At 50.5% G+C, this 15,158-nt stretch overlaps 3 protein-coding genes across 3 annotated transcripts; 1 reads left to right on the top strand and 2 right to left on the bottom strand.

The window, feature by feature from the left end:
- Positions 1 to 863: 863 nt before the first annotated feature.
- Positions 864 to 2,234, bottom strand: BO97DRAFT_428485 (uncharacterized protein; the record flags this gene model as incomplete). Its single annotated transcript, XM_025697295.1, has 2 exons — positions 864 to 1,476; positions 1,528 to 2,234. The coding sequence occupies 2 exons, from the start codon at positions 2,232 to 2,234 to the stop codon at positions 864 to 866; spliced, it is 1,320 nt and encodes a 439-aa protein (XP_025547500.1).
- Positions 2,235 to 5,247: 3,013 nt separating this feature from the next.
- Positions 5,248 to 9,214, top strand: BO97DRAFT_437726 (tetratricopeptide repeat domain protein; the record flags this gene model as incomplete). Its single annotated transcript, XM_025697869.1, has 12 exons — positions 5,248 to 5,291; positions 5,349 to 5,518; positions 5,608 to 5,749; positions 5,804 to 5,881; positions 5,944 to 6,077; positions 6,137 to 6,188; positions 6,244 to 6,449; positions 6,508 to 6,576; positions 6,624 to 6,710; positions 6,768 to 6,941; positions 6,990 to 8,492; positions 8,541 to 9,214. 12 exons carry the CDS (start codon positions 5,248 to 5,250, stop codon positions 9,212 to 9,214), a joined length of 3,333 nt encoding a protein of 1,110 aa, XP_025547499.1.
- A 713-nt stretch (positions 9,215 to 9,927) lies between these two features.
- BO97DRAFT_473117 (GAS2 domain protein) lies at positions 9,928 to 14,681 on the bottom strand. The gene has a single exon (XM_025700206.1). The coding sequence runs from the start codon at positions 14,499 to 14,501 to the stop codon at positions 10,398 to 10,400; it is 4,104 nt and encodes a 1,367-aa protein (XP_025547498.1). The 5' UTR covers positions 14,502 to 14,681; the 3' UTR covers positions 9,928 to 10,397.
- Positions 14,682 to 15,158: the final 477 nt, after the last annotated feature.

The raw sequence follows: 15,158 nt of genomic DNA, 5'->3' as shown, positions 1-15,158 counted from the left end.
GAGATTTCTCTTGATGTAGTCAATCAGCCAAATCGATGTTTTGAAGTCAAACGAGATAAGCGAGACCTGTAGACTGTCACTTCATAATCAACTCTACCTTCAATTTAACTTTCCAAGTCCCAACCACAGTTCTGAGCCTACTTACCAGGAACTCCTGGAACAAGAGCAAAACAGCTCATATGAAGCATGGGGCTCAAGAATCAGCTGCGAGTCCGTCAACGTCAAATGCCACAACTATTTCAAATCACGGGAGTCTTGCTGTTGGAGTCCTCGGGGGTGAGGCAGGGGGAATGAGGTTGGTAATGATCTGGTGAGGGGATATCCGATATCCTGGGCAGGTTATTGCTGTGCAGAGTCATGTGCGTGCTTTGCGGGGGAGGAGCCCCATTGCCTTAGTTCCAATTACAGCTAACTGTGAGCTTTTTGGTGTTTGAGGAGCTACAAGTGATGGTCCAGTCGGCTGTGCTTTCTGGTTCAGATAAGTTATCATCTTAAATGCATTGGTCTAGTGCATGGATTATCAGGTTCTGATTCTCAAGTTAAGGGTGAAGCGGATGCCGTAAGCTTAATTCAGCATGGACCTTGGGTTTACTCACATATACTATCAAAGTTGCAAGTATTTCGCTTGCAGGGATACTTGGTCACGTATACACCTGATAGTGGCTGGCTTACAGAGCAAAGTAAAGACTGTGGCCATAGAACAAATTGCAAGGTACAATGATCCAGACCCTGCTATGTCTCTTCTACGGTAACTAAGGAAAGTAACGATAAACACGAAAGTTAAGTAAAGGAAGATAGATGGAAATGTAAAGACAAAGATCAATCAATGGATCTTATGGCCATTGAGTTATTACATCAAAGCGCTACATAGGCTCGGACGTAGTCCCTGCCCAGGAATAGGGGTCTTCTCCCCAACAAGGATTGAACCCTAAGTCTGAGTCCAATTCCGGATGGTTACGGTAGAACTCAGAACACTTGGCTTGTTCCTCTTTCAGTTGTTCCAGGCGAGAGCGCGTGAGCTGGTCAGACAAGGAGCTAGATTCAAGGCCGCGCACAAACTCTTTTACCATCTTGGACAACCATAGAAAGCTCCCATCAGCCGCCTGAGCGATTTCGTGCGCCAGGGTCTCTTGTTCATCCGGAGTTGCGATCTTATCCAGCTGCTCAGTTACGAGTCGCTTGTCTGTGACTTGCTTACGAACAAACGCCACCATGTCCGCGTAGTTGACTTCATGCAGTATGAAACCAGGACACGACCCAAAGGCCTCTTGGAACAACTTCTCGCCGCGACTGGTAATACAGATCTTGACATCCTGCGGCCTAGCCTGCACCCAGGCCTTTAGAGCCTTGATCATCTGGGGTTGGTCGTCTTCTTTGAGCTTATCCCAGCCGTCAAGGCAAATAGCAATCTTGCGCTTTTCATAGATACTATCTGTTCTAACCAGGCTACACCAGGCCGCAAATATTTCGTCCCGGCTAAAAGTCAGGTTAGGAAAGTGCTCGAGGTCACAATAAAGAGGATCGTACCAGTACTCAGGAAATCGATCGGCCGCGGACTCTAGAAAGTCCCACTTCCCAGGAAACAGAAAACATGCTAGATGGTGGTCTTCGCGGATCAGAGCCCAAAGAATTCCCTGGATCATGGTCCAGTAACTACTTCCATTGGGAGTGTTGTTGAACTTATAGAACACTCTCCCGAACAATAGGCTCTTTTCTCGGCTCCAGAACAGGAGACGCGTCCGCACCTCATCGTAGATGCAGATGTCGTGGACAAGTTTGGACTTTCCTGATCCCGGCTTGCCGGAGATATGGAAGAATTGCTGATCCTCGTTGCTCAGCCAATCCTGGAAGGCGTCTCTGCTCGTGTCCATGCGCTTCCGCATCTCATCTGCTTCGGACTTCTTGTTTACCCACCCGATTGCGTGGCTGGGGAGCGTGATTTGCGATGCGTACTCCCGGTCCAGCAGCCACGACGGGTAGGAGGAATCCGGGTGCACGGGGTGCATGGGCGCCTTGCCAAAGGTGTAATCCCCTCGCGTAGCGTCCGTCTTCACGCCGTCCCGGGCCCGACGCAAACCCTGCAGGGCTTCCGTTATTGCTCTCGGAAACGTCAGGATATACCAGGCCAAGGATTCGACGTGGTGATCGGGAGATGTCCGATGTTTCTTTTCCTCCTCTTCTGCCCATTCTAGCCTGGACTCGACGAAGGCTGCCCCAAAATTGACCCGTAACATTTTGAGTGTATCCTTTAAGTACGTGTACAACAAGACTTGGTTGGTTATCAATCTCGCGAGTTGTTGTCAGTCGGCGGAGAAGGGAAACATGGAGTGACGAGGTACAAACCTGGAATTCATAACTATATTTATAACTATACTTCATCCAGTCAACAAAGGATGCAAGGGACCCAACTAAATGAAGACCTCCGCTTCTTGAGAGCTTCATGAAGAAAGGCTTCATGAGTTCGGTTAGCCTTCCTTTGTTCACCAATCTTTAGTATCTGCTTTAGCGTAATGATTGGGTAACATGAAACGAAGAACCTGTCATAGTTGAAAAAAGCCTATAAGCCTTTGATGTCAGCTTTCAGTCCAGTCTCCCGCCTTCAGAATTCACGATGCGGACGATAGACTTCCTGAAATGTCCCCTGTTCTGCAGTCGACCATGTAGAAAGAGGAATACCTACTGTTGGCACTCTGAGCCTTCTACCAAGCGACTATATCGGGCTTCCACCCGTCGAGAAGATATGGAAAGTACAGAGTACAAGTTAGCCGCGTTGCTCCACCCCTACCAGCTTATGCGGCTTCTTGCCGATTGTTTGATCATTACCAAGTAGCAATCACCAGAAGCTTGAGATGCGAGAGCTTACGTATGAGCTTGCCCTTATAATGTATCTCCTTGGACATAATTATCCTAAGCGTGACTGGGTGCGCTGAATCACCAATACTCTGAAGAATGCGGATGCCGCTGTAGTCTGATGAGGGATGAAATAAGTTGCCGTCGCGGAAGCGTAACTCAAAGATATCCTCGGATATGATGTATGTATGATCATAGCGGAAAGGCGTGCCTGATGCGCTTTTACGAAACGCTGTGGTTGATGGTACCCTGATCTAGGACAAACAGCAAGAAACCAAAGTGACAAGCCATTCTTGTGAGTAGAGTAACCTAGCTTGCGAACAAGCCATGCCATCTCACTGCCATGCTGATTGACTCCTCTATGAGACTTTGAAACCATCTACACGCCTTTCGCTCGGATGGCCGGGATGTTGGCAAATCGTCATTGGGCCGATTAGTTCGCCATATCTGTTTCGTCGCCTGATAATGCGCCGCCGTGGTGAGGAAGTTCAGTCGGTCAATGTCCAAATTTGGTCACTCCACGTCTAAATTTGCAAGCATGCGCCCTAAGGGTTAAACAGTCGGGATCTAAGCCGTGCTATATAAGGATCAGCGTCCTTCACCTTCTCGAGACTCCAATAGATTACTGCTTCTGTACCCATATATAGGTTCAGGGTTCAGTGTGTGGGTTGTGAAATGAAAGACGGGGGGAGGGGAGATGATTGACAATACATCCCTCGACTCCCTTCAAAGAAGGATAGATGGATTATTCATCTTTGAGGCAGTGAAAGGTAAGTAATACCATGCTGAGCGTCACTCGTCATTATTCTCAGCATCCCTGCACGCAAACTTCATCGACTGCGTACTTCGAAGTCAATACGTGTAGGCCGGGGGATCTGTAGGACACAGGTGTTGATCCTTGTGGTGCATGGCTTAGACTGAATGAGGCGGCCCTGATCCTTACAGGCCCGAGACGTGCTTAGATCCACAGTCAACCGAGATCTACCGTCGAACAATTGCGTGGTGTATGCAGGCGATTGGCTCGATCATCAATGACAGCTTCAAATCAAAAGTTGCTGAGGGATGACCCAGGCGGCATGACGCGATAAGGGCTAAAGTCTAAATCTGCCCCATTTGACAAATTTGGAGCCTTGGAATCTTTGTGGAAAAGGGCACCCAGACCAATTCCGCGACTATTGTCCCACTCACAAACCTTGTGAGAATGGGAATTGTGGTGGCTTCTAGCATCCTTTGGTATTCATTCTTCGCGGGCTCTAGCTCCAGATACCCGCGCATTTGTCTCATGAGGCAAAATTCGTGGTTCTTAGGCATATATCGGAATGTGGTATGAGATTTCGAGGTTTCGATCGGGCCCGTTCACTACCGATTAGATAGAGAGTAATGGACAACCACTGCTGCACTTGATCACCACAGCGGATTCTGGAAAGCTTCCAAGCCCGGACACGACTATTGCTGGAGCTATCCTATAATCCGGCCAATTATTGGAAAAACTGGCCCGCCCTCCCGGATTTGTGATGTATCACTCTTCTTTCGGAGGAAGAAACGCGCACTCTGACGCGACGATCGCAGAACGAGGAAGAAGAGCTCGATTTCCGGCGTCGAGTCCCAGCCAAGATATGACAGATGGACTGGACCACGGCAGTCCCAGCATATGATCTATCTGGCTCGGTTATACGTTCGAACATGTGTTCCAGTCATGCGGTGAACGATGAATGCTGTAAGATTTGAGCTGATTGAATCTCAGCTCCTAGAGGGAGAAGCTCAATGCAAGGGGGGCCGCACTCTGTTATTGAAAGGGAGCGAAACGAGGGGAACTCGAGGGACAGACAGGCATCGCCCAAATGCTTGGCTTCAAGAGTCTGTATGAGGTTAGAATACGAGAGGGAGAAAAAAGCAACGAAGTTGTTCAAGAAACTGATGATGCAAGAAGGAGACGGGGACAATCGCCCCCTCCTTTTACCTCTTTTACTCTTCTCCTTCTCTCACCACTCCACAACAACAACAACATCCAGAACAGCTCATCGTCTTCAACTTTGTTGAAACTTCGTTCCCACATGACCATGCGAGGGATGATGAGCCCCGACTACGCTAGAGACGACCCTCTCCCCGATTCCTCCTTGAAACCACCCAAGTATGCGGCCCTGCCGTTTGCTACTGGAAAGAAGGACGAATCCACCGAGTTTGACCTGCATATGTATGGAGTATGTATGCGCGCGCCAGCACGTCCATCCTCCAGTTCATTGAAAATGACGCCTCACCCACTGGGCGCTGAAGCTTAGATTTTCTCTTACAACTCTGTCTGTCAAACACGAAACAGTCGTCATTTCTCGACGCTCTTCATCTCTGTCTTCTTCTCCCACCTTCGCGCATCTCCTTGACCTCTCTCTTCTGCTCAACATGCCTTTAGATTATGCTTCCTACACAAATACGACGGTGCATAGGTAAGGTGCATATCCTAGTATCTGCTGCAGTACTAACCGCCACCTCTTATCGATTAGCAACATCATCGATCCGCCAGTGTCACAGACGGATGCGAAGCGACAATACGAGAAAGAAATCATCCTCAGCAATACAACCCACGGTGCTCCCAGCAGACTATTTGGAACAAAGACTCGGATATTGAGGGCCTCAGATGTCCTGTTATCATTGGCTGGCGGATCCACAAGTGGTGCGCTGTTCCCCCCCCTGGGGCTACCTACACTACATGACGGACGGTCTGGATCGCAACAGCAACTAACCTAAATCCGACCCGGGCAGACGCTGTGGATGACTCAGAACCGGGAGTAGAGAGCTTTCAAGAAGTTTTGAGTTTATTTCCGCCGTTTCGAGACGGCGATGGCGCCACATTCGGTGCTGTGGACATCAAATGTCCTGATTGTGATGCGACGTTCTCCTCTGAGTACGACTTCCCATTCCGAAATCGACGGTATAGCAGGATCTAATTGTTACACAGCAATGAACTCAAGCAACACTACTTGACGAAATACTGCCCAGGAACCGCAGTTGCCGTATATGTCATGACACGAGATCGGTACCTTCTGCCGCCTCCTGTGCTCTCTCTAACCGGCTTACTGATTGTGCGTGCTGTCTCAGGTTGATCACTAAAGGCTATCGCATGGAAAAACGTCTAATACCCCTCAAATGCCGCCCCATTCGGTTCTTCTGCGATTATTGTGACCAGATCTTCACCTTTGGTGAAGAGGATGAGAAACCAGAACGACAACCAAGTAAGATATTCACCCTGTTGGCGATTTGGCTTTAGAGCACAGCTAACAAGCTGTTACAGATGCTCCCATATACGTGAATTGCAAGCATTGCGGAGAGAAGTGCAATGTATCGTCAGTCTTGACCCAGGCGTACCTGTATCAAAGAAGATTCTAATGCCATTTCTAGATATCAACCTATATTGAACGACCCCCGAGACGACATCAGCCCCCGCGACGTTCAGAGAGAGCGAGGAAACGTACACAGCCGGAGTCCCAGCCTCGCTCAAAGGCCATCGATGGGCTCAAAATTTCCGGTCTCGCCAGGCACGAATCTGGATCAGCAGTCATTCACTAGAAAAGCGAAGAAGTTGCGAGATTCCTGGTCATTTCGAAGTCCGTCAGCTTTTCTTCCACTCTGAATACGAGAACCTCCGATGCTGATTTGGACTAGAGATATCACCGAGTGATGAAGATGAGTTGATTGCGATCAGCTTCGCCGGCCTTTATGATTTGGAACGAGGTAAAATTGTTCAATGTGCTTGGTTCGAATTACTGCTAACGACACAGTCCACGCACCGAATGGCATATATCACCCAATGGAAAGCTCTAATGATTCCCAATTAGATCAGTCGGCAATGAGCTTTGCCTCGAATGGTATACTCACATGGTCTGAGTACTTGGGAACGAAAACTAAGCTAACCATGATTTCAGGACTGAATGACGCTTCGTTGACTGAGGCCAAGAGAAACCTATGTGAGGATGAAGAACAGCATACTGCCATTGAAGATGAGATGATGAATGACACGGATGACCACAAAACGAAGCCTGCATCGTCTCGAAGAGAGTCCTTCTTACAAAGATTGTTTGGGCGGAAAGTGCCAAAGGGTTTGTTTGCGAAAGTCGCGGTCCAGAATGAGTGCTTACGGTCAATAGGGGTATCACGAGCACGCTCTGCCAGCAACCGGGGCAAGAAACTCATCCGGAAAGCGAACACGATACGCTTCTCATTTGTTACGAAATACACTCGAAGTGAAAGCCGAGCAACAGGACGCACAAGCAAAAGAGACTCTATAGATGCACACACGCAAGAGTCATCGGAGCCGAAACACGAGTCTGGCACAGACGCTGAGTATATCGCCCTGTTACAGAACTCCCAAAATGTTTTCATTCATACTCAATACATCAACGGTGGAGCTGTCGTTCATGATGCTTCTGGTCGCCAGCGAATCATCAAGATAGACGAGGTTGCGCAGGTCTTCTTACACATGAAAGAAGAGCTATCGTCTGCGAATGCTTGGTCCCGTATGCTAAACACCAGGATGCGTGCTGAGACAGCGCTGAAGCAAGGGAATGGACGAGCAGCGGTGGTTGAATATCATGATGCTTTAAAACTTCTTGAAGACACACCATCCTTGGATACTGACAAACAATCACGAGCAACAATGCTACATGCTTTGGGGCAGGCGTATCACGGTCTTGATATGACTCCAGAATCAGAATCATGTTATTTTGAGGCCCTTGGACTTTACAAACGCACATATGGTCGCGACCACCCCAGAAATTTCGCGCTCCTCCATGGTCTGGGCGCGCTCTGCGAGAAGGATGGATATGCTACAGAGGCGTCGGCTCTCTATGAGCGCTCGTTTGCAGGCCGACTAAAGACGCTCGGACACAACGCTCCGGACACATTAAGCAGCATGCAAGATCTTGCTTCTTTGAAGGTTCTTCTCGGTGATCTCGAATCCGCCTTGCTTCTGCTTGAAAAGGCGGTTCCTGCGCTTGAAACTGTCTTTGGACTTCAGAACGCAACGACTTTGAACGCCATGAACCAGCTGTCTCTCCTTTACCAGAAGCTCGGGCTGAACAAGGAGTCGCGGACGATTTGTGAGCGCACCATTCCCCACTGCAGATCGTTCTTTGGTATCGTCAGCCCCATCACGAGGGAGGCGGTGGTTCGATTTCTCCAAAGCTCCGACAACTTCGACTTTCCGGCGGAGATCAAGGATATTCTCGACCATTATCAACGTTCGCGGGATCCGGATGCACTGAGGGTTGTTCACCGCTTGGGAGGATCATATATGGATGCCGGCCTCAACCGGGATGCGGCTGACCTATTTGAAGCTTTGGTCGAAGACTTCCTTGCTGCTAAAGGACCTGAGGCTCCGGAGACATTCAATGCTCTCAGCGCGCTTTGTGTTTCGTGGGAGCACCTCGACTCTGTCGACAAGGCCATCCTTGCGTACAAGCAACTCGTGCACATGGCTAGCAGAACATCGGAGGATCACCACTCCCGGAAGCGCATAAGATACGCCGAGAAGAGAATATCAGAACTCAATCGTCGACGGGAGACACTCGCGGCCGAGAGAAAAGAGTGGTGCCTACATGAACCAGCAGCTTGTGAAAACTGTGGGATTTCCACCACCGTACTCTGCAACAGTAAGTGTTATCTGAGCATGAAAGTCTCAAAGCTAACAGTGACTACAGCGTGCAAGATATTTCGCTTCTGCAGCGACCCGTGCCACAAATCCGGCATAAACACCCACCTTGCACTATGCATTCCTTCTGTCTCGCTCAGAGAATCTAAATCTCTGGCAGTGAAGCCTAAATGCCCTGTCTCGACCCGCGACCAAGCTCTCTCGAAGATTCGCAACCTCGATAGCACAAAGCCCGTCAACATCATAACGAGCTACACTTTCTACCTCGACCCTCGCAACTTTACCACCTTTCGCATGAAGCTCAACTCTAGATCCAACACCATCATCCTCTTCTCCCTCGATTCCGACATCCGCTACACCATTCTAGATGCCCTCCCGCCCTCTCAACATAGTCCCAACCCCGGCAACACCGCCCCGCTGTCCAGCAAATCCACCGGCGTCAACTGGATCTCCCCGGAGCGCCAAGATTCCATCATCTACGTCCCTCCCTCGGAATCGAATATAAACAACCACAAAGAGGCGCGCTACGTCTTCATAACACCGGGCAAGGAAATGCTCCGCTCCGTCATCGACAAACGGGTCCGCGTGCGCGGCGGCTCCGGCGAAAAGGAGCGATTTCAAGCCCTGGACCTCCCCAATCACGAACTCATCGAGTATGCCCAGGGGCTTTTGCTGACCGGCTACTTGGGTGAAGCGTTTATGTATGTTATCGAGTGGGTTTGAACGGATTTACCCTTTTTATTTTACTATTTTTTTTTTTTTGCATGGGTTTAGCGTTTTGTTTCCTTTCTATGGGAACCGGATTTAGGGGCATAGGATACTACACTCTTTGCAGGTTGATTCTTTTTTTACTTTCTTACATATACCTGGACTCATTTTCTTTGTGTGTTACTTTGATATAACAATCTTGTGGGTGGCAATTGTATAGGACTGGTTGTATTCGATACTATCTTTCTCTTTGATTCTCACCTTTAAAATAATGATCCCTGCGCGGAGTCGTACGACGGTGATGGGCTCAAATCGTGTAGGCGATGTCTTTCATTTACTCCAACGCGGACTGCTCTGCGGTGGTGCAGAGTAGGAAGGAGCGGAAATTCCGGCGGAACGCGACAAGGGGACATTTTGACTGTTCCTCCACACTCCACCAGCATTTAAAAGGCATGCTGAGCTCACATGCTGGGTCAATTTTCCCGGGCTGTTTCAACGTTCAACTGTAAGCATGGCGCTGATAAATCTGAAACGTCCTGTTGATACGACACTGTACTTTGATCTAATGCCTACTGTGGGGTGCTGGGGGCCCGGGGGGGGGGGGGGGGGCGGCGCGCACGGCTTTATCAACATGCCCCAACATACTAAGTGGATTACGAGAGGAAAATTATGAATCACAAATATGATAATCATTCATCGATTCGAGCACCGAAACTCTGATGACAAGAGCTGATATGGCGGATCAACCAGGACCCGCGCGAGATAGGATTCTTCCCAAAGGTAAAGTAAAACAAGTGAAAATGAAATAAATCACACGAATCGAAGTAAAGTAGCCGCTGCTGATGCACCAAACCAGGAGGCGATATCAAGATCAGAAACGAAGGCTGGCATGTGTCGATGAGACACACAAAGATAAGAAAAGAACGAAAGGACCTGTTCGCCTTGCTAATGCAAATGCAACCAAGACATCATGGGAATGAAGTCAAACAATGCCTAACTTTTTGTGATGCACCTGCCTCTTATTAGAGACACCAAACCCAACATGTAAAAGACCCAGGTATTGGCCAACGCCAGTGCTAGTAGAAAGAGCAGATAATCACGAAAGAGGTAGAGGTAGAAGAGGCGGGAAGGGGTAGGGCGGATGATCAGTATGTCAGTGTGTATGTGCGGTAGTAGGGATGAAAGGGAGTGGGCCAAGTTAACGCCGTCCGAGTCCGCGAAGAGCGATACGTCGGCTAGAGCCGACAGTGCCTAAGTCGCTGATACTCCGAGATTTGGATATCATAAGAGGCGCCCGTTCGGAAACAGGCTCCGGCTCCTGAGGCGCGAGCCCGTATGTGTACGGGCGCAAGGATGAGCTCCTTCGAGCTTGTCCGAGCACGTCCTCGACCCATGCCTCACTCTCGGCGCTGATCGAAACGTGTCTTGGACGCGGCCCTGCGAGGCCGAGAGGGACAGAGTGGGCGTTACTGCCTGCGGCGGTGTTGGTAGGAGAATACGATGACCCATGCCGGAATTCGCTCGCTGAGGACGCGCCCATCGAAGCATTAGACGACACTGACAGTCGACGCCGCGAAGAGACAGTCGACATGGGTGAATACGACGTACTCAGCGCATCGCCGGTGTTGGCGGTGCGGAACTCAGTCATATCCGACACATTGGAGGTACGCCGAGTTTTGCGTACAGCCAAAGACGACGATGGTCGATTACTGAGGACGGATGGGGGCCGTGACGGGGATCTCCGTCCATTAGCAGCAGGTGCCAGTCTACTTCTGGGTGGAGACGTGGGAGACGTACGGGTAGAAAGCCCCTGAACCTCAACCCGCGGCGTGTCCGAAACATGTCGGCGTCCGTGATGGACGGCAAATTCTCTGAGGTATTCTGCCAGGTCTGCCCATCCACCGCCAACCCGAACCATAACGCGTTCTCCGTTCTCGCCCACTGACCGTACAAAAAGCTTGGTTGGGGCAGATTTGCCGCCCCGGTGCAGGTGATAGAGCTTCACGGAGCTCTCCTCTGGAGCGTGTGCATGAGAATAGCGCCGGCGCGAAACAGCGGGCGTTATGGTCAACGACGGGGTAGGTGTGCTGCTACGAGCTGGTGAGCCCTGGGGGGAAATGGAGCGAAAGCGCTCTCGTTGCTTCAAGGGGTATGATGTTGTTGTCGACTGTCCATCGTGCTCGCGGCCATCCGCGGACACTAAGTGAATACGAGCATCGATGGCAGTCAAAATAGAGGATATTTTTTCATCCAAATGATCTCTGGGTTTTCTCATCTGGGTGGTTGGAGTAGAAGACCGCGACGCAGTCTTGAGGAAGCCCGGGATCGATGAAGGATCATCGTTAGATCGAGCTTCCGACCTGTATGCTCCGATACTCTCCAGACTAGGATGTGATGTCAATTGTCTTTTCAGCCGCATCGTGCTTGAATGCTCTAAAGGCGCTGCCTGTAGGACTGAGCCAGGATTTTTGCTATGTTCCCAAGCTTCACGAAGTGTCCTTGCCAGGCCATCCGTTCCTTGTTTGCCGCTCCCTTCACGAGTAACGTCGGGTGACTCCGTGGCGGAACGTTGCGTATTATTCCCTGAGGTCAAGGATTCACCAGTCTGATGCGGTAAAGGAGATTTTTTTTTCAGACCAGAATGCAAGTCAATAAACATGTCTGAAGCCCTTTCACGAGTTGTAGCGCCTTCAAATCCCCCGCTGCTCTCTTCTCCAAAAGTTAACTCTAAACGCTCATTGATAAAGCGCTGCAAGGGAAGACTAAGATTTCTGTTGTGGGGGAAATCTGTGCGCGGAGACGCCTTCTGACTGTCGAGACGGAAGAGGCGGTCTTCTCTTAACGTATGGTCGCTGCCCGGTGCTACAGGATCAGAGGAATGATAACCTGCCTGAAATGGCGGAGGGGTTTCGAGAAGCAACGGCGTCCCATTGGATGAAGAGGTATGTGGTTCCCGCATCTCTGGGCTTGATACAAGCGATGGATAGTCTGAGATTAAAGAAGCGATCGACATGCGTCTAGAGTGAGAGCCGACGTGATCCTTCTCGAAGATCAAGGGACCAGGTCGAGATTTAGACAATTTGATCGGACTCTCAAGAGGCTTCTTTGGAGTGGGATCGTCATTCGTTTCTTTCTGAGCAAAGGGAGAAGACTGGCCAGGGTCCTGCTCGTCGCTATTTGCAACTACCGATTCAGCTGAGGTTCCGCCAGAAGCCGAGCCAGAGGCAGTCACTGAATTTGTCCGATCAAAGGGCTTTGTTGTCGGGATTTCGACTGGTGCAAGCTGATCAATCCCAATGGAAAATGCGGGTTCTTCGTCGATAATCGATGAAAGTGGCAGACTTCGATGAGCCATGGGGCTAGTATTTGAGTTTGTGGGATGAGGCAAACTGGCTTCTTCGCATTCGAGGTCGCGTACTCCCTCGTTTTGAGGAGACATGGATGCACTGTCGGCCCGCCGTATGATTACGCTCCCAGTGTCCGTCTGCGGGCTGCTTGGTGGTTGCAGGTTATCATCGTGAAGCGAAAGATAGGGAGACCTGTGACTCTCGGGAGGTAAACCGGATTCTTCTGTGCGTGATGACATATCCTGCTTGACGGACAGTGGATTGTCCTCCCGTTCGTCAGATCTAAACTCGATTTCTTTTTCATTGGAGCGAGTCCCTTGAGGCCAGGCGCTTCCCTCGCACGCTGAGGATGTTCGCTCTGCCATAGGGAGCCCGATTTGCGGTACTATGTAGCGATCCAATGGGTCTTGCGTGTGAGTTGACTCATCATGTAAATGTTCATTGTCAGGATCACATTCAAGACCTGGCATGCAGGGCTTCTCTTTGAGGTTCCCCACGCCAATGGAGACAAGTGCAACTGCTGGGGGTTGGGCACTTTCTACTTGTTCCACACTGGTTGTAGAGGAGGCAAGAGGGACCGGGCAAGTCATCGATTCAATAGACGTCTGTGAAATGTTGGGTGTCACGTTGCTGGAAATCAGCCCAGCAGGCATGTTGGTCACGTCCGCGAGGGCAGGTGAAATACTGCAGCCAACGTCTGAAGGCGTCGACTCAACGACCGAAGATAAACCAGCACTTTCCAGGTCGCTCCGCGCTTGGACTGAGGGCGTAGCCTCAACAGGTGTATTGATTTCTTCTTCGTCGATGGTTTCCATAGGGAAGGAGTGACCTGTTTGTACAACCGGACCAGACGCACTGATAGACTCATTCCCATCGTGAGGAGTGTCAGTAGATATTTGTTTCAGCGTGTCCCTGCCTATTTCAAAATTGACACCCTTCTGGGCAAGTGTAGCCATGCGCTGCCACTCGTTTGCAACGGTACGTTGTTCTGCATCCATAGTCCAAGCACCGAACTCTGATTCAATGCCTTCAAGATCATCAATCCAGTTGTCTGGGATAGAATCTTCGCACTCATCTAGAGCATCAAGCACGCAATCCAATCTTCGACCAGCAGACACAACGGTGGCTTCCAGCTGGGCGCGCTTTGCATGGTAGTTGGACCGGGAAAACAACGGGTCTTTCTCACTAGGAGGGTTGGAAGACTTTAACAGGTCCAGGGCAGCCTCCAATTCCGAGCGCGCGAGGCGCAAGCTGCGAAGTAACGCGGGAATTTGTCGCAGGACCAACAGACGAACGGCCCAGATGGAAAGCAGGTTCGTGAGACGCGATAGAAGAGGGAGAGCGCGGAGAATAGTGGCAGTAATCACGGTAGTGAAATCACTCAATTGGACGTAGGACAGTGGGGGTGGAACAGATAAGCTGCTGTTTGCTGACGAAGGCCGAGACCGAGCTGGAATGTGGGCGTTGAGAACGTGTTCTTTGAGCTCGTCCATATCTAGCACGTCCATTCCATCTCGAATTTCCTCAATTCGCTTCTCGTGTTCTTCCACCACAGCGGCAGGCAAGCTACCGTAGTATTCCTCGTCGGTAGCGTCCGAAGGGGGTATGAACCCCCGTCCTTTCTCATCATCGGTCTGTTTTGGCCAACTCCATGATTGGATTTCTTTATACCACAGATTTAACTTCTGAGCAACAACTGCGGCGCGAATTGCGAGGGCTCTCTCTGCTGGAGAGACTTGAGCGATGCTTCGGGACAGTATATCGTGGGCGACTTGTTCGTTCTTGGGTACGGCGTTGGTGGAGGTAAGCGCTTGGAGAGTCGATTCGGGCGAAAGGCTCCCGAGTAAGGGATCAATGTGTTCAAAATCGGGGACAGGTCGGGCCGGAGATCGAGACCGCGCCAGATTGGTATGCTGGATTGGCGGAGGAAGGGAAGCGAGGCGACTACTGGCCATGTCGGGAGAGAGCGGCAGTCGCCGGAATAGGACCAGAGCGGAGTTGTCGCAAAAGATCAATAGTGAGGTCTAAGTGATGGAGGTCGAGTCGCGATATCGAAAGTCGAAGAGAGAGAATATAGCTGAAGAGCAAGCATGCTGACGCGATCCCGCCAAAGTCTATAGAAGAGGAGGAGGAGGAGGAGGAGGTTGAATTTGGTTGGAGATGAGCCGCAATGTCGTAATAGACGGGAGGATGCGGAGGTCAAGGGAAGGAATTGAAGTCCGAATCAGGCCGACACGGTTGATGATGCACCCAATGGTGAAAAGAATGTATGAGGGCCAGAGGTAGATAAAGATCGGGCGGAAATTAATGAGGAGGGACAAGAGGGGGGGTCTCTGAGATCTTGTGGGATGATGCTGAGTGAAGGTGATGATAGATCACACTGCAGGAGCCAAAAACAGGCTTAGAGGGAAGTTAGGGAGAGTTGGGCGGCTGCAGGAAGCGCAATGATAACGAGAGTTGGGATGATGATTCAGATTTCGATCTCAGGAGACCAGCTCTTGACCCAAGAGAATGACAAGGTGGCGACGATGATTCGAAGACCGGGAGATGGGGCGAGCTATGCAGAGGTGAGTTGGTAAGAATGAGTGTTGGCGTGGACAGCGGGAATGGGG

The sequence above is a fragment of the Aspergillus homomorphus genome (assembly GCF_003184865.1).
Source record: "Aspergillus homomorphus CBS 101889 unplaced genomic scaffold BO97scaffold_50, whole genome shotgun sequence".
NCBI classification, from domain to species: Eukaryota; Fungi; Ascomycota; class Eurotiomycetes; order Eurotiales; family Aspergillaceae; genus Aspergillus; species Aspergillus homomorphus.
Note: the sequence above shows the minus strand (reverse complement) of the source record. Positions and strands in the feature narration are given on the sequence as shown.

Excerpts from the sequence above, each read along its gene's own strand:
- BO97DRAFT_473117 (XM_025700206.1), bottom strand. The coding sequence starts at position 14,501 with ATGGCCAGTAGTCGCCTCGCTTCCCTTCCTCCGCCAATCCAGCATACC.